Source organism: Pongo pygmaeus, chromosome 4 (genome assembly GCF_028885625.2).
Source record: "Pongo pygmaeus isolate AG05252 chromosome 4, NHGRI_mPonPyg2-v2.0_pri, whole genome shotgun sequence".
NCBI lineage: Eukaryota > Metazoa > Chordata > Mammalia > Primates > Hominidae > Pongo > Pongo pygmaeus.
Window position 1 is genome coordinate 16,856,469 of NC_072377.2, and position 18,806 is coordinate 16,875,274.

The 18,806-nt window shown below is 41.3% G+C and overlaps 1 protein-coding gene across 1 annotated transcript; it reads right to left on the reverse strand.

Moving 5' to 3' along the window:
- Positions 1-4,396: 4,396 nt before the first annotated feature.
- Positions 4,397-18,610, reverse strand: ZNF622 (zinc finger protein 622). The gene is made up of 6 exons (XM_054489921.2): positions 17,851-18,610; positions 16,285-16,545; positions 15,915-16,077; positions 11,335-11,447; positions 5,891-6,034; positions 4,397-4,662 (listed from the first exon to the last, which is right to left on the reverse strand). The coding sequence occupies exons 1-6, from the start codon at positions 18,473-18,475 to the stop codon at positions 4,535-4,537; spliced, it is 1,434 nt and encodes a 477-aa protein (XP_054345896.1). The 5' UTR covers positions 18,476-18,610; the 3' UTR covers positions 4,397-4,534.
- Between the last annotated feature and the right edge of the window lie 196 nt (positions 18,611-18,806).

Here is an 18,806-nt window from a genome sequence, read left to right on the forward strand (position 1 = left end):
ACATGACCACGCCTTGCAGGAGGCAGGGCTGGGAAACAGTTGCTGCCTGGTAAGCCACATGCATGAGGAGAGAACAGATTAGGGGAACAAGTGTGCCTCACAAACAATAAATAAATAATTATTCTAAAATTTTAACTGTTTGCAGCATTAACAAGCTAATCAAATCTTCTTAATCTCCATGAATTTCAATGTCATAAATAACTAACGTGCCAATTGCAAATTAGTCTGAATTAAATGACATGTATTCTTCTAAGCACTTACAAATTTCTCTAGGACTGAGAGCAATTCTCTTGCAAAAATGACTGCACGTTGAAAGTTGGCAACACAGCTCTTACCTGGACTCCCACATATGAATTATTGTGAATTCCAAATTAATAATGTTCAATGAGATCTTAACAGAGTTTAGAAATGATAATCAAGGTGGAGGAAAACAGCTTAACAATGAAGACTCCACAAATAACCAAAATTGGGGCAAATTTTGATCACCTTCTAGGGAAGAAAAGGTGATATTTTCTTTCATATATTAATGTAAATGTAAGATTGTATGTATTTTTGGATTTAAAATGAGATTTTTGCACAGGTGCTGCAAATCTAATGGACTTGAGTACATTTTTATAGCCCCACCTTCTCCCCAAGTGTGCTCCTTAGGCTGGGATGATGCTGAGGACACTGCACAGGTGTGCTGCAATATTAAGAATGCAGGACACTTTGGGAGGCTGAGGTGGGCAGATCACTTGAGATCAGGAGTTCAAGACCAGCCTGGCCAACATGGCAAAACCCTGTCTCTACCAAAAATACAAAAATTAGCCGGGCGTGGTGGCGCATGCCTGTAGTCCCAACTACTTGGGAGGCTGGGGCAGAAGAATTGCTTGAACCCAGGAGGTGGAGGTTGCAGTGAGCCGAGATTGCACCACTACACTCCAGCCTGGGTGACAGAGCGAGACTCTGTCTCAAAAAAAAAAAAAATGCAGAACAAGAAATTGTCATCTCTGGCTTCCTTCTGTGTCTCCTTTAAAAAGTTACTGATAAAAAAAAATAAATAAATAAATAAATAAAAATAAAAAGTTACTGAACTCCTCTGAGTCTATTTCCTCATCTGTAAAATAGGAATACTATATATACCCCACAGTGGAGAATCATAAAACGGCACTTTATACTCAGTAAAACACAAAGCAGAAAGATTAAATCAACACTGTCCAGTCTGTAGAAGGGCAGCAAAGGCAGCTAGGGGTTTCTGTAACATGCATGGAAAGGGACAAGATTATGTTCTCTCACTTTTGATCCCAGTCTTGATGTCTCAAAGTAAAGACTGACAAACACTTGCCGGCACCATCTGGTCCTGCAATGCCTCCCAGGAAGACAGGCTCCACACAAGTTGCTGGCAGCCAGCTGCAGCAGCCAGCACTGGCTTGGTACTAAGAACTTTTTTTTTGTTGTTTGTTTGAGACAGAGTCTCACTCTGTTGCCCAGGCTGGAGTGCAGTGGTGCGATCTCGGCTCACTGCAAGCTTCGCCTCCAGGGTTCACGTCATTCTCCTGCCTCAACCTCCCGAGTAGCTGGGACTATAGGCACCTGCCACCTCGCCCAGCTAATTTTGTGTATTTTCAGTAGAGACGGGGTTTCACCGTGTTAGCCAGGATGGTCTCGATCACCTGACCTCATGATCGGCCTGCCTCGGCCTCCCGAAGTGCTGGGATTATAGGCGTGAGCCACTGCACCCAGCCAAAGAAGAACCTTTAACCTGACGACTCTGGCATCCACTGTAAGTTTAGATAACTGTTTTAAGGAAAATAGGTACTGTGGCAGGACGGGGGGGTGCATGTCAATACAGATTAGATTAGCTTTTTTCATCAAAAAGAAATGTGGAGAATAAAAATTTGAAGAAATAATGATGTCAAGCCTGTATCAAAACATCTCAAGTACCCCATAAACATATACACCTCCTGTGCACCCACAAAAAATTTTTAAAAATTGGAGGAACAAAAGCGCTATGTCAATACCACAGTGAGGGTAGAGAAATGTAAGAACAGAAACATTCCCTAGGCTTTACGCTTGGATCTTTGTTTCGCAGGTTCAGCCCACATGTATGTGTTCACTTCTCCAGTGTGATAGGCATAAGATACCAGAAAAGGGTCATGTGGCTGTGAAAACACCAAAACAGGGAGAACTGATAATAAATGACTATGTGTGAATGGACCAGGAAGCCCAAAAAATCCTAATACAGAAAACAGAGTGGGGAACAGGGTGCACCTAGAGAAAGAAAGATAAACACACCCCAAAGGAACAACAAGCAAATAAAATATCAAAGACATCTTCACATTTTCTTGTACCACCAAGAGGCTCCCCCAAAATAACAAGTCCATTTGCCATGTTTCTTGTCTCGTTCACTCAACTATCAGGAGATAAGGTTTAAATCTCTTTTTGTTTGCTGGGCCCCCCTCCATCCTCCATCCTGCAAATAGAATTCTACTCCAGAAAAGCAAATAAATTGAATTTTATAAAATTACAGTGTGGATAGAAGTGAGACAATGGATTGTTCCACAAACCCAAAATCAGAACTAAGGTGTCTCCTGAAGCCTGGAAGAAGTAGCTAATTAAATAAATGAAGAGGCTGGGCGTGGTGGTTCACGCCTATAATCCCAGCACTTTCAGAGCCTGAGGCATGAGGATTGCTTCAGCCCAGGAGTTCAAGACCAGTCTGGGCAACATAGTGAGACTCTCTCTCTGAAAAAAAAAAAAAAAATTAGTCAGGCATGGTGGCACAGACCTGTAGTCCCAGCTACCGGGGAGGCTGAGGTGGAAAGATCACTTTAGATCGTGGGGTCGAGGCTGCAGTAAGCAGTGATCACTCCACTGCACCCAGCCTGGGAGACAGAGCAAGACCCTGTCTCAAAAATGAAATAAATAGAGATAGTATTAGTATTTTACAGGTCAGTAAACATGCTGTTCTCATTGCCTCCCATACCCTTCACCAGATAAAAGAGATGACAAATTAAAAGATGACATAAATGTGTATTTATATATATTCATGTATGTAAGTGAGGTATGCATTAACAGTGCTAGCTGGTATGGTGATGTGGAGTTGAAGGCAATCAAGGTGTCAGCTCTAGAGAAAGCAGTAAGGAAGGTGTGGTAGATGCACACTATAGAATACCAGGCAACAGTCAGAAGCAATGAACTAGACACTGGTAGATGTGGAGTGAAAAAATGTTGAATGAAAAATGAAACTGAGAAGAACTATAACACAGTATCATGTACATTTGGTTAAGCATAAATTAAAAACATACCACATGCAAAGCACTACACCATTTCCTCGGGCTATAGATTTAAAGGTGTGTCAAACACAACAGATTGGGTCCTTCTGTGGGGAGAATGGTAGAAAACAGGATTGAAGGAGCAAAATTAAAACCAAGGAGTCCTCATTGTTGGATAATAGGGAACCTGGGCACTAATGGGATATAATTAATTCAACTCTGCATCCAAAGTTTAAAGAAAAAAACCTATGTCTGGCAAATGAGGTCTGGTTAATACACTGTGAGGGCAACCACATTCTCCTGGCATGCTTGAACCCACTACTCAGTATACTGCACTGACTAAAACTCACCATGCCTTACTCAGTGTGGCATATTTGCTCTGTAAAAGAGAACTTTAAGCACTAACTCTCTGCCAGGGACTCAATGAGTGTTGGGTCCTTTAGCAGATTTATTTAACCCCAACAGCCTGTGAGATAATAAACACCTCCATTTTACAGATTTAAAAAGCCAAGTCACTTTTCCAAGGTCACAAAGATAACTCAATGGATTTGAACTTCATGTTTAGCTTCATTTTCAGTCTATCAGTGCCTTCCTCTAAGCCACCTAACCTGAGAATTTCTCCCGAGATTTGACCCTGAGGTAGCCTTTCTAAAATGATACCTAAACATTTTACCCTTACTTTCCTCCTAGACTAACTGCACCACTGGAAACTGCATCAGAGTACACAGTAGTCACTCTGTGCATTCATGTTTAGAAACAGAAAACCTTTACGGGCAAGCTACTGATGTGCTTTTTAACTTAGCCTGGATTTAATGCAAGTGCCCAGAGATATTCACTACGTCCTGTGCCACGATACATTCCATGAGTGACATTCAACTTTGCCCCTACATAAGCCTTCAAGCCCTGTTACATAGGTCCCAGTGCCATGACATGGTGAGTTACTCTGAAAGTTAAACTAAGTTTGGGGCACACAAGTCATTCCTGATTCCTCACATTACTCTGACAACAATAAATCATTTAAAGCTAAGGCGATGAAGCAACTGTCAGGCAGCAGTGCAAGTCCCAGGGTCCAGCAGACACAGGACTTACCTTGTGAAAATATAACCTTTCAACGCTATTCAAAAACGACATCTGAAAACTCATATGATTCTAACTTTTATTATTAGGTCAGAACGAATGAAGTAGCAGCAAAAGGGTCTCTCCCATGATCTGGCTTTCACTGGTCCTCAGGGCAAGGAGGAAACTTGAGCAGGAGATGATCGCTCCATCCCAGCAGACTCTCAGAATCTCACTTGGACTCGAAAGTGCATCTGCTTGGTGGCATTGTTCTTCATTCCTGTCTTCAGCATCCATTTTGATTTCATCCTTTGGACATACTGCATGTCTCGCTCTCGCATAAGAGCCACTCCTATGATTGGAAGGTGGTTAAGAAATTAGGCAAAGGTCTGTTATTTGTGATCAGAGAAAATCCAACCTTGGCAGAGAATTCAAAATGTTAGTTTGGGGTAACTAGGTTCTTGTATTTAAAACAGAGTTGCTAACTTGGGGTCTCTAAGCCACGGGCCTCAGGGGTCTCTGTGGACCCCAGAATTGCATACCAGAACTTTTGTATATATACATTTATCTGGGATTAGCATCTTTAGTTTTCATCATCTGGAAGAGTCTATAAGCCCAAAAGGTGAAGCCCCATTAATCAGAAAGGCAGAAGCTATATATCGAGTCAGACAATACTTCCTGATAAGAGTAAGATGAAGTCAAGTCTCTGCCAGATTCAAGTGGCCACACAGCTCCCAAGTAGCCACAGTGAAGGAAACCACATATAAACACAGTGCCATTTCAAATGGATTTTAGTTGCCTAGAGCTTCCCAGGCCACCAGAAGGCAGCCCTCCTCTTATCTTCTCCACAGTCCTCAGTTGGATAGATGCTTTCCCTGAAGATCTAAGGATATAACCAGCTTCATCCCCAGACACATCAGAATAGATGTAAAGAGTACCATACTGATGAGATTTCAAAGCTCAACAATTGCAGTGGCATGCTTTACTCTTCTAACTTTTGCTAAATTTTCTATGGGAAAATTACAAAAAAGGGGACTGATGGCTAACCTTGACTATGGGCATGCACTATATCACACATGCATGACGTTCAACCCACTCAACTCTTAAGAGGTAGGTCTTATTACTATCATCTCTGTTTTATAAATGAGGAAACAGAAGCTTATATTAATTAAATTACTCATGCTCATCATATAAGAACCTCTAAGTACATCACATAAGTCACGTCTGACTCCACAGCTCAAGCTATTAACCACTAGGATACTATCTAATTCCTCTGCGTAACCTCCAGGATAATTTCAACCTTTGGTGATTACTAAATAATTCTTTTTGTAACTATTATCTTCTGAAAAAGTTAATGGTATATAAAATCACTGTGCCAGGAATATGAAATTTCTAAGTCATAGCACTTTGGGCTTATTGCCTTAAACATATCAAGTGGTAATGGAAGTCCCTGGAGCCAAGACGTTAAGTTTCCCCTAGAGAGGATCCACAAGGACAACATAAATGGAAACAACTTTCCCCAGACCCCTTCTAGAAATACAAGTTCTTAGACTGGTCTGTAGTTGTAAAGATCAATGTACCTGTGCTGCCAGTCCATCCCAGGGCTCTGTACTGCTGAAGTACTCGGCCCACGGCCTTCCGATTTTTGGCAACTGCCACAGCTCTTGACAAGCCAAATCGCTGTTTGTAGTATCTCATCAAGGAGCGATGACCCACTCTGGCACCTGTTTTTCAAAAGAGCAATACAGAAACACTGAGTTGGATAGTTTTTTCAAGGCAGAGCTATAAAGCAAGGGCTTTCCAAATCAGATCTTTTAATATATCTAGATGGAAAATCAATGTACCAGAAGAAACAGTTGTTCTATCTACTAAAGAAAGATGAAGCAGCATGTAAAATAAAAATGAAAAAGTGAAAGAAAGCAAGCATGCAACAAAAAGAAAACCAAACAATAGATTTTTTAAAAAGAAAATGGCAAGTCACTGTTAAGTGAAAAACTTAGCATTGTGTACTTACTTGCATACAATATGCCTCCCCAAAAATTCACATAGAAACCCCTACTAATACAGATAATAGGTGCCTAGGAGATAAGAGATTTTTAGCGTTTTATATATATAAATAAATAAAAATTATACATATATATATATGGGAAGAAGATTAAGCACAGAGAGCAGTTCTGATGTTTGAGACTACAAGCCACTGTCAGGCTCTAAAATAGAAATCAATCCACCTTTCCTTTGCTTAAACTCTCTGTTGCAGTGATTCTCCAATGGGGATTTTATCCAGCAAGGGACATTTGGCACTGACTGAACACATTTTTGGTTGTTACAGCTAGAGGGCTACTACTGGCACCTAGTGGGTAGAGGCCAGAGATGCTATTAAACATCTTTACACGCACAGGGCAGCCCCCATAACAAAGAATTACTGAGTCCAAAATGTCAATAGTGCCAAGGCTGAGTAACCCTGACCTATTGCTTCCTAAATGATGGAAATCACCTGGTGAATTTGAATTTTAAAAGGTGATTAAGCTGAATTCTGTCTATAGCTTTTGCTTATTTAGTAGGATCTGGTAAAACTATGTGAGTCAATCATGCTTTCAGAAATGAATTTCTAAACTTAATTTTCCAAGTATGCTGATGTCATGACAACACATGATTGTATATCTCATTATCTCATAGGCCCACTAACTTGTAACAGAGTGAGAAAAAAGAAAACAGACTCTGAATATTTCAAATAAAAAAACTATGGGACGGGGCCAGGCGCGGTGGCTCACGCCTGTAATCCCAGCACTTTGGGAGGCCTAGGCGGGAGGATCACGAGGTCAGGAGATCGAGACCATCCTGGCTAACATGGTGAAACCCCATCTCTACTAAAAGTACAAAAAAATTAGCCGGGCATGGTAGTGGGCGCCTGTAGTCCCAGCTACTCGGGAGGCTGAGGCAGGAGAATGGTGTGAACCCGGGAGGCGGAGCTTGCGGTGAGCCGAGATCATACCACTGCACTCCAGCCTGGGCAACAGAGCAAGACTCCGTCTCCAAAAAAAAAAAAAAACTATGGGACAAAGGTATTGGCCACCAATTGGAAATTCTGTAGCTGGAATAATAAAAACCTGAGGTAAGTAAAGATATCTACTGGAGGAACAATTCAAGGTTCTTATTTAAGGGTGAGGCACATCTGATATATTAATCTAGGAGTGGCAAACTACAGCCAGAGAACCAAATCTGGCCAACCGCCTGTTTTGGTTTGTTTTACTGCCACACAGCCATGCTCAACTGTGTAGGTATTATCTCTCGATGTTTTGGTGCTTGCTACAACAGCAGAGGTGAGAAGCTGCTGCAGAGACAGAATTGCACACAAAGCCTAAACGATCACCTCTGGCCCTTTCTAGGGAAAATGTCCCAACCCCTGTGTCATAAGTTCAAGGGAGATGACCTGAAGGGGGCTGGGTTTAGAGATGACTAATTCCAGGCTCCCTCAGAGCAGTGGCTCTCCAAAGGTGGTCATCAGCACTGCAAAGCCAGTGTCATCAGCATTACCTAAAAGCTTTACTAAATACACGCTATCCTTTCACAACAATATTAATTAGGACAAAAGCAATCAAATATCTTCGCAGACAGACATAACCATGCAGATACTTAACACTAGCATATACATAAGGCACGAAAAAGCCATTTCCACTGAAAATGAATAAAGGATATTTGGCTAGGTAGAACCCTGTGTACAGTTTCCAGGAAAGATTTATATTTACCTACATAAAGCCATTTCTTTCAGAATCTTTTGTGTAAAAAGACCATGAACCAGATACTATAAATATTGTGGAAGTCTGTCTTTGCTTTTAGGATCCAGACTTTTAATTTGCATAAGAAAATTATTTTGGTTATTTTAAGTCCCTATACCTGCCAAAATAACTGGAAAATAATTTGCTTGCTACACAGATATGGAAAAGCAGTTACTTTCAGTTGCTTGTTTTGTTATCATACTCAAGAAATGACAAAAAGAAGCTTTCGATTCAAAGACATGGTCTTTGGATACTAGTGTGGATGAAAACATTTTCCCTGAACCTGACTGTTTTGACAGCATAAGAGTTAACAAACCTCTTAGACCACAAGGAATAAGTGAGATGTAGTTGATGGATAAAACACAAGCTTAAATGGAGGGTCTACAGGAAATTCCAGCATTGTTTACTGTGATGTTCTATTTATAGCGTTAGGTCTGGACACTCCAGGTTTGCAAGGTGATAATGTTGGTCATTAGTACATAAGAATTCAATATATTTACATTCTTAAGCAACATGTGGAAATACATCCTACAGCAGGTTGGCCTTTTAAAGCGTCCTTGAAATGGCTTCTTACTCAATGCCAAGGTTTCCAACAGCTGGTAAGAAGGAACTGAAAACAGCATTCAGAGCTCCCCCTCCCCTGTGCCAATGACAGTGACCACCTGATATTAGCACCACGTATGATGGGCTAAGGACAGCTACACTTGAAGGCCCTCATCAAGGAAAAGTATTTTCTAGAACACAGGGTGACTGCCCAATAAATAAGGGATTGGTTATGTCTAAGTCATGGTGAAGCACGCGACCTGTCCATCTAGCTTTTGACACAGCAGTAGCCACTTATAGACCGTCCACTCCTTTTTTTCTTTTTTTGTTTTTAGGAGATAGTGTATTGTTCTATCACCCAGGCTGGAGTGCAGTGGCGTGATCACGACTCACTGCAGCCTTGTGACTCTTGATTTCCTGGGCTCAAGTGATCCTCCTGCCTTAGCTGAGACTATAGGCACACACCATCACACCAGGCTAATGTCCACTCCTTCTTAACAAACGGCCTTACAATTTCTGACATCCAATTGAATGGGCCTTTCATACCAACTTACTCCAAAAGAGCTAAAGAGCAACGAAGGAAACCCAAAAAAACCTTGCCAGACCACAATCTTCAAAATAAATGCTCACAGTGCCCTCTAGTGGATACTCTTTGTCATTAGCTTTGAGATAGCCTGCTTGATTTTACTGAAGTCCAATCTGAGTAACTAGATTTAGTGTCCCAGCAGCAGGGGAGAGACTCTTGTTACCCAGTAAATGGGCAGGAGATGAGTTCAGGAAGCCTTCCCAGAGGGTTGAATCTAAAGAAAAGTAGGAATAAAAGAGGCACCACACGTGCAAACGCCCAGAGGAAGAAAACTGTACGTGGGTGGGGTAGAGAAATAGCACTACACACCTGAGGGACCAGAAGCGAGAGAAACTCAAAGTTACCCTAAAGGCAATGGCTCCCAGTGGAGGAACTACAGAGGGTAAAGAAAATCTACTGGTGTTTTAGAAAGAATGTTTTGGTGGTCATGTGGAAACCAGATTAGAGATGACCAGACAGGAGGGTATAATGGTGACACAGATAAATGAATACAAAAAAAAAATACTCAAAAGACATTTAGGAGTTACTAAGCCAGCTGGATGTGGGAGAGGAATATCTGTCTAAGATCTTTCTAAGGCTAGCCAAAGCCAAAAATGGGCTTGGCTTTGGCAGTCAAAATGGGTATCTTTTTAGATACCTTAAAAAATTCAATCACCCAGGACAAAGCTGAGGATTCTTTATTTTTTATAAGTTTCAAAAATTTAAACTCTAGATGAAAACTTCTCTGAAACATCCTAGATTTCTTAAATAGATATGCTCATGTTATGCTAAGTTTTGTAATATATTGTGCTAAAGTAGATGCAAAATGAAGCAAACACTATAGTGATCCTACTACACGGCAGACACAGCTGTACTAGGATTGTCTTATTCAATTTACTTAAGGTCTATGGTTATCTGATTCTACCGTTTAAGAAGCAGTAGCTAAGGAGACAACAAGTTAAACATATAGTTCTGGAAAATAAGTTATTAAACATATTTCTGATGTTCTATATGGGTACTGTCACCAGAGAAAGACTAGAAAAGGTTCTTGGGGATTTAGGTTTTACTACTGTGTATTAGATAGGCCATAATAATATATTGCATTATAACCTTCTTATCACTGTAGAAAGAACTGTCATCTTCAAAATAGGTTCTGCCTGACCTTTCCTCCTATTGCCACACTCTAAAGCTGCTCTTGGCCTTACAAGGTTATCATTCTGAGCTAAAGATAGCTATCTGTACCTAAGCAGTGACATTCTATGTGGAAAGCCATAAGACAAGGCTGCTTCATTGCAGACCTCTCCACCAGCAGGGTGCGTTATTCCTGACTGCACCATTACTGCAAATCTCCCGAGGCAGTATACAGATATTGGAAAAAGGCTTTACTGATTAGGTATGTGATCCTGGTAAGTTACTCAGCCTCTCTAAGCTTCATATGTAAAATGAAAATGCTGGCATCTAACTCATGTTGGCCCATAAAGACAAATACACCTGCCTGAATGTGCTAACTGCTCAGTAAATACCAGATATTAAGATCTTATTATCATCTATACCTTTCCATCCCCTTTCATTTCTCAAACGTGTCTTCTGTAGCTTCTCCTGTTCTTAACAGTTAATCACGATTCTTTCTTCCTACACAATAAACAACCATGTATGCTTCTCACATTCATGGTTATTCTTCAACTTTTCATACCTCATGGTGAATAAATTTCCACCATGAGTCAGATACACCCACACCAAACTACCATTTGGAAGTCTGAGCAACAAAAGGAAACAGGAATCAGTTCAAAGAATAACAGTAAGGTTACAATTAACAAGAGAAACCTAGACAGGACCAAAAATAAATAAATAAATAAATAACAGAACAGAAAAGGTCTACATCTAAAAAAAAAAAAGAAATGCCTGATCAAACATTCTGAATCATAACCGAGAAATGAACAAAAACACTGATCAAATTTAAACAGAACAGGCAACTTAGAGCTGAGCAGCAACCTTCAGGGTTTACACTGTACATGAGAACCTAAACATATACTTTAAGCTTATGGTCTATTTCCCTCAGTATGGAAGGTAATTGATGGAGATATGCTTCTCCCTCAATCCCACTGGCATTAAGCTATTTATTTTTGACAAATGTACTTACCAGAAGGCAGAATCAATTCCATGGTTTCATCATCATATTCCAAGTTCTTTTCTGAGGGCAACTCCTCAGCCTCATTGGGGTCCTCCCCTTCCTTGTGATCTGGATAGCTACTCCTATAACAGAGAAATTGCACTAATAAATAGACTAATATCTCAAATTGAACTAAAAGACATAAACTCATTTGCAAATGTGGCAAACTTCCTAAGCTACCTAAAAGGGAGAGGGGAGGAAGCAGCTGTAGGAACTACCAGCTAAAAGGTTTTGGGAGAAAACAACTCATTAGCATTTTGTCTGTAGTAGAAGTGAGCAAATGACCTATAACAGAATTCTGTTTGTTTTTCCCTAGAAAGGCTGCCTAACAGAGAAGAAAAGGAGGAACGTACAGCTGGACATGCAGCTATACTCAATTTAACCATTATAAAAACAAGTTATAGAACAGTGCTGTCCAACAGAACCCTGTGATGACAGAAAATGTTCTATCAATATGTCTTTGTGTCTGATACAGTAACTGCAGTCACATGAGCTTTCCAGCATAGAACTTTGAAATGCAGGTAGTCTGACTGAAGAACTGAAAGTTTAAATTTTTAATTAAACTTCCAATTTATTTAAATAGCTACATGGGTATACCCAGTAATTACTATATTGGACAGTGCAGATCCACAAGAATCTCTATATTCCTAAAAATGTTGACAAAGGCTATTCATAGATACACATGAAAAAATAACTGGAAAAGTGTACATTAAATTATTAACAGTAAACCAGACAACCTAATAAGAAAACAGACAAAATACTTGATCAGATACCTCACAAAAAGATATCCAAATGGCCAATGAACACATAAAAAGGCTCTTGATTGCAGTAATCATCATCAGGGAGATGCAAATTAAAGCCACTACACACCCACCAAAGTTGCTAAAATGAAAAGCTCCCCCTCACTACAAGTGGGAGTATAGAAAACCACTTTGGAAAACAATTTGACAGTATTTTCTAAAATGGAACATATGTATATCCTCTGGCCCAACTCCTACATATACACACAACAGATAACCTATAAACATTTGCCAAAGACACATTAGAATGATGTGGCAGCATTGTTTGTAATAGCCCCAAATTAGAAACTACTCAAATGTGTATCAACAGTAGACTAGATGTTGTGGAGCACTGAACAGAACATTCTGTAACACTAAGAACTCTCTACAGCTATATAAAATAGTATGAATGGGTCTCCCAAATATAAAGTTGAGCAAAAGAAGCCAGACCCAAGAGTACATTCTTTGTGATTCCATTTATATAAAGTATAAAAACAGGCAAAACCAATCTATGCAGCTATAAGTCAGAATAGTAGTTACTCTTGGAGAAAGGAGGGGTAGTTTCTGGAAGGACACACAAAGGAAATGTCAGGGTATTATTAACATGCTGTTTCTTGATCTAGGTGCTAGTTATATTTAAAATTTCACTAAACCAAATCATGATATCTCAAGTACGGTCATCCCTTGGTATCCATGGGGGACTGGTTCCAGGACCTCCCTAGGATACTAAAATTTGCAGATGTTCGAGTCCCTGATATAAAATGGTATAACATTTGCATATAACCTAAATCACTGCATACTTTAAATCATCTCTATATTACTTATAATACCTAATACACTGTAAATGCTATGTAAATAGTTGTTACACAGTACTGTTTAGGGAATAATGACAAGAAAAATAAGTCTGTGCATGTTCAGTATGGACAAAATTTTTTTCGAATACTTTAGTTTGGATACACAGATGGAGAATCTATGACTACAGAGGGCCAGCTGTATACATATATGCACTTTTCTGTAAGTTTATTCTTCTTCAATAAAAAGTTTCAGGTCCAAAATAAGTAAACAAGTTACCTTGTGAAGGGGAGTGAAATTATAGGTAATTGTGTCATTTTTTAGCTGAGGGAATCCACATAGAATGCTTATTAGAACAGTGTCTGGCAGATAAGCACTCCATAAACACTAGCTTTGTATGTAAAGGCTTTCTATTTTCCAAGTTTTCTTTATTAAGCATTATCAACTTTTTTTTTTCCTTTTTTCCCCTAGAGACAGGGTCTCACTATGTCACCTAGGCTGGCCTGAAACTCCTGGCCTCTGGTGATCCTCTTACCTCAGCCTCCTAAGCAGCTGGTACTACAGGCTCATGCTACCACACTTGGCTAACTTTTACTTTTTTTAAGAAAAACAAATCATTTAATATTCATTTTTAGGAAGAAAAGCTCATATAATTTCTCATTTCTAGGCACCAACAGAATAAAACTGTAAATGGAATGAAAAATACATCATTTGGACTAAGGGAGAACCATTTCCATCAGTTACGTATTTTAATTCAAACTAACGATTTAAGCAACACCCAGTAAAGAACAATAGTAACAACAACAAAAGGCTAGGGCTTGAAGCTTAGACTCTAGAAGGAGGAGACAATAAATATACAATACACACAATGGCAGTAGGGGATATAAGGAAAAATAAAACAGATAAAAAGGATTGGGTAGGTGTTATTTTATGGAAGGTGGTCAAAAAAGGCCACACGGAGAAGGTGAAATTTATGTCAATGCCTGCAAGAAGTGAGGGACAAGTCAAGTGAATATCTAAGCGAATACTATAAACAAATACAGCAGCAAATGCAAAGGTCCTGAGAAACACACTTGATGCGTTTAGAGGAATAGTTAGGAATCCATAGAGCAACTAATACAAAACCACAGAACCACAGATGCTCCACATCATGTGCAGGGCCTTGCAGGCCATTATACTTTGGCTTTTACTTTGAGTAAGATAGGTAGTCTTTGAAAGAATCTGAGCAGAGTTTGACCTCACTTAATGTTTTAAAAGGATCCCCCTAGTTACAGTTTTGAGAATAGAACGTAGTGGGTAGTAAGGATGTAAGTATGGAGACCAGGCAGCAGGAGGCTACTGCAGGAAGTCAGGCGAAAGATGATGGTGCCCTGGACCTGAGTAGTAGCAGTAGAAGTAGTGAAAAGCAGTCATCCTCTGAAGATAGATAGTGCAAAAGTAGATAAAGCAGAATTTGGTGATTGATTCTAATGTAAGCCTGAAAGAAAATAGAAGAATAAAGGAAGACTGCATGGCATTTGGCTTAAGTAACTAGAACAGAGATGCCATTTACTTACAGAGAGCAGATTCGGATGCATAGCAGTTGATTTTGGACAGGTTAAGTTAATGATCCCTTTTGGACACAAGTAGAAATATCAAGGCGGCAGCTGGATATCTTCAGTTTACAGCTGAGGGGAAGGCTATACTAGAGATATAAATGTGGGGGTCACAGGCCTACAGAAGATATCGAAATCTATGAGACTGGGTAGGATTCTGAATATAACCACAGGACGAGAGACCGAGTGCTGGGCATTCCAAGCCTACTGCTGATGGCAGCCGCTTGACTATCCATGGTATTTGCTTTGACCACTCTGATTACAACATCAGTCAAAAGGTCATAAACACTGCTGTCTAAAAGGAAACTTGAGAGGGATAAATACTGAAAGAGGATGCTTCCCACCACCAGCAGACATTCATTGTCTTCTCTACTGCCACAGCCTCTAATCCTCCCCTCTACCTCCACCCAGTCATGTCTACCAACTGCAAGTCTCTAGCGGCAAAATGAGAAATCAGGGAGAAAATGCAAAAGGAAGACTTAAAAGACTGAGACTTTTCTGAACATGGTATCACTTGGTCTATGCATGCCTGGCATGGTAATTATACACATCTGCTTATCTCCTGTGCTACCTCACAGGAATTTTGACAACTAGTTGTTCACAAGTACTTAACATACATTTGCTAAATGACATACAAAATACTCAAGATTCTAGTTAGGGCCGGGCATGGTATCTCACACCTGTAATCCCAGCACTTTGGGAGACTGAGGCGGGTAGATCACTTGGGCCCAGGAGTTCAAGACCAGCCTGGGTAACATGGCGAAACCCCATCTCTACAAAAAATACAAAAATTAGCAGGGCATACTGGTGCACACTAGCTGCTGCGGAGGCTGTGGTGGGAGGATCATCTGAGCTGAGGGAAGCTAAGGCTGCAATAGGCTGTGATTGTGCCACTGTCCTCCAGCCTGGGTGACAGCAAAAATCTTTCTCAGAAAAAAAATAAATAAATAAAGATTCTAGTTAGGGGTGAACCACCAATGGGGTAATCTCACCATCAGATGCCTGGTTTGGGCCTGGTTAAGCAACTGTCTCAACTCCTTCAGGAGATAGCTGGTGATGCAAGGACTCTCCAAGAACCCAATATGTGAAACCTAATTTCTGTACCTCTGTTCAAGGGGTAACTGGCAAAACTGAACTCTTGATGATTTAACCAGAACAAAAACAAAAACAAGTCAAACTTCAGTCTGGGTCTAAGGTCTTCTCTTTACTAGATGTGTTAAACTTTGTTAAACTGAGTTTCTCAACTACAAGGAAAGAACTACCTAATACAGAGGTGTTATAAGTGTTATTAAGGATATGTTGTACAGTGCCAAACATATCCAGCACTGGCACACCTAATAGCAAATATGACCTCACTTTACTTCATATTACAAACTATGCTTACCTAAAATCATAGAAGTCTGCAAATTCCAAAGCAGCATCGCCATCTGTAAAGAGCTTACAGTGGCTTTTGTCATTCATATGTGCCTGTACAGCTTCTGTGGAGTAGAAGGACTTCCCTTTCTCGTTGCACCACAAGCAAATCTTGCCAACACCAACTTTCTCTCCTAGAAAAATAATTTAAGGAAAAAACATGAAAAAAGCTTTTTGCAACCAGATTAAATCTATTTGTCACCAAAACTCAAAAATCATTCACAAAATAAGCAAGCAATTATATCAAAGATTGATGAAAAATGCAAAACTAATGTTCCCTTGAGACCGGTCCCCCAATAATGTGATTATTTCCTCATTAAAAGGAAAACTATTGTACTTACCCAAGTATTTAATCAGTCCCTTAATATCTGAAAGATATTCTATATCAGGAATAAAGAAACTGTGGACTTTGGTCATATGAGCCACATTCTTCATGAGGGAGCTGGAATGATGGGAACAAAACAAGCAGTCCGTGATAGGGATGGCACCAAGGGGTGGGCCTTCCCCAGCCTCTTCCTCCTCTGCATCCTGCTCCACCCCATCGTCCATTGCTTCAGTATCCTCACATTCCAATTCTTCATCAGAATCAATATCTTCCCAATCTGCAAGCCAGAATTTTGAAATATAAAGTTTAAGAAAAGTAGTAGCAAGCAAAGATATCACAAAAATTCACATGAGGTGATACAGTCCTATATTTGGAGAAACAGCCACACCCCAACTCCCAAGGACAACTCCTCTTTCAAGATCTCAATTTTAGCTATTTGTTTACCACAGACTCATCTGAATGGCCGTGAAATTCCTTAGTCTTTCTTTTCCAGGTAACAGGAGTCTTTTGTTTGTTTATTTCCTATGCCTTACAGCACCTAGCCCAGTGCTGAATATATAGTTAGGGAGTCTCCTATCTGGCTGAATGTTTTTATAAACTGCTAAAACAATGCCTCTATCTACTATTTCACAAAAGTACTATGGGGTGTGTGTATGTGCTGGTAGGGTGCTCTATGAACGGCTATGGTTTGAATGCATGTTTCCCTCCCAAAATTCAAATATTGAAACTTAATAATCTATGAAATGGCATTAAGAGGTGGGGCCTTTAGTGGGTGATTAGGTTAGGCAAGCACTAATCCCAAATGAATGGATTAGTGGGAGGGAACTGGCTAGCCTCTTTTTTGCCTTCTGCTTCTTCCACCAAATGATGATACCATGAGAAAACTTCATCTATGGAACAGGCCCTCACCAGACACTGACCTGCCAGCACCTTGATTTTGGACTTCCCAATTTCCAGAACTATGGGAAAATACATTTATGTTGTTCATAATTACCCAGACTCTAGTATCTAGTACTTCGTTATAGCAGAGCGAACAGACTAAGACATGAACACCTACACCAGCACTGTTAATAGGAGGTGGGATGAGGGAAGGAAGGAATAAATAGCTCATAAAGTCAAAGAGGCGGGGCTGCTGGCTCCAGCTCCACATTTCTGGCTGAGTTGACTTTGATCCCCTCATTCTGTTTTCCTCAACTAAATTAAGTGCAAAACCATCATAACTGGAAACCCACTAGAATCGCAAATTACACGGCAGTTGGTATGACGATAGCATGTCCTCCTGTGCATATGTTAAAAGCCTCCTCATCCAAAACAGAGAAGGCATCAATTCATTCTCCAAATACGCATTAAGCACTTCTTTTTCCAGACCAGGTTTTAGGCCTTGGATAATGAATTGAGTGAACTAAACAGCCAAACCTGCTGGCCAGATAAGGCACTTCAGAAACCGTCTAAACCACCTTCCCTCATCGTTTTTACTTAAAAGGTCTCAAACACACACACACACCCATCTCGAGTATAAATCTGGAAACTTAAGGGGGGGCCAAGTTCCTCTTTACCCTCCCCGCCCAGACAGGGCCATCACCGTCTCCATCCAGGTCGTCTTCCTCCTCCTCGCTGTCCTCCTCCTGCTGCTTTGCCAACTTCTTTGCCTGCTGTTCAAACCACTGGAGCCGGGGTGGTTTCTCACTCGGGTCTCGGTCGTGGGTCCCACGGCCACCAGTACCCACGGCCACGACACTCCTGGCCTCCTTTGCAGGCGCCGGGGGCGCCTTCTTGGGAGACATGGACGGCTGGGCCTTGATGGCCTGCTGGATGGCCGCGTTCATGGCATCCTTGTCCACACTGTCCACGCCCAGTCCTTTCTCCAAGTTCTTTTCATTCATCATCTCCACTTTCCGATTCACGGCCTGCACGGCCTTCTTCTCCAGCTCAACGTGCCGCCGGGACTTGAGGTGGTTCTCGTAGGCGTTGAAAGAGGCAAACTTCTTACTGCAAACGGTGCAGTAGGTGGCCGAGCCCTTGCTCTCCTCCTCCGCGACGGCCCTCTGCGCCCGCACTCGTTCCTGAAAGCCCTCGGCGGTCACTGGGGCCATGCTGGCCACCTTCCGCCGCAGGTTGTAGCGGTGCCAGTCCGTCTTATAGTGGGCCCGCTGCATGTCCGCGTCGCGGAACGCCACCCGGCAAGTTATGCAGGTGTACGTCGCCATTGCCAGGCGAGAAATAAGAGCCGACCAAGCCAAACACCTGGTGATCAGCGCCCTGGCCCCACAAGACCCTCAGACCTTAAACCGCCTCAGCGGCCAGGAGGAGCCACTCGACACGCCGACTTCCTGATTGTCACTGAGGAAACTTCCGGCACACGTCGGAAGTTATTCACAACTGGACAGGAAACCCGCCTCTCAGGCTGTGGCCACGCCTCCGCCGCTGTGAGGCCCAGGAAGCCGAGGGAACGCAGTGGCTGAACGGGACCTGGGTCCGCTCAGTCAGCCCGAGGTGGCTGTTGATTGAGGGAGGTCGCGCCCTCCCAGTTACCTTCCC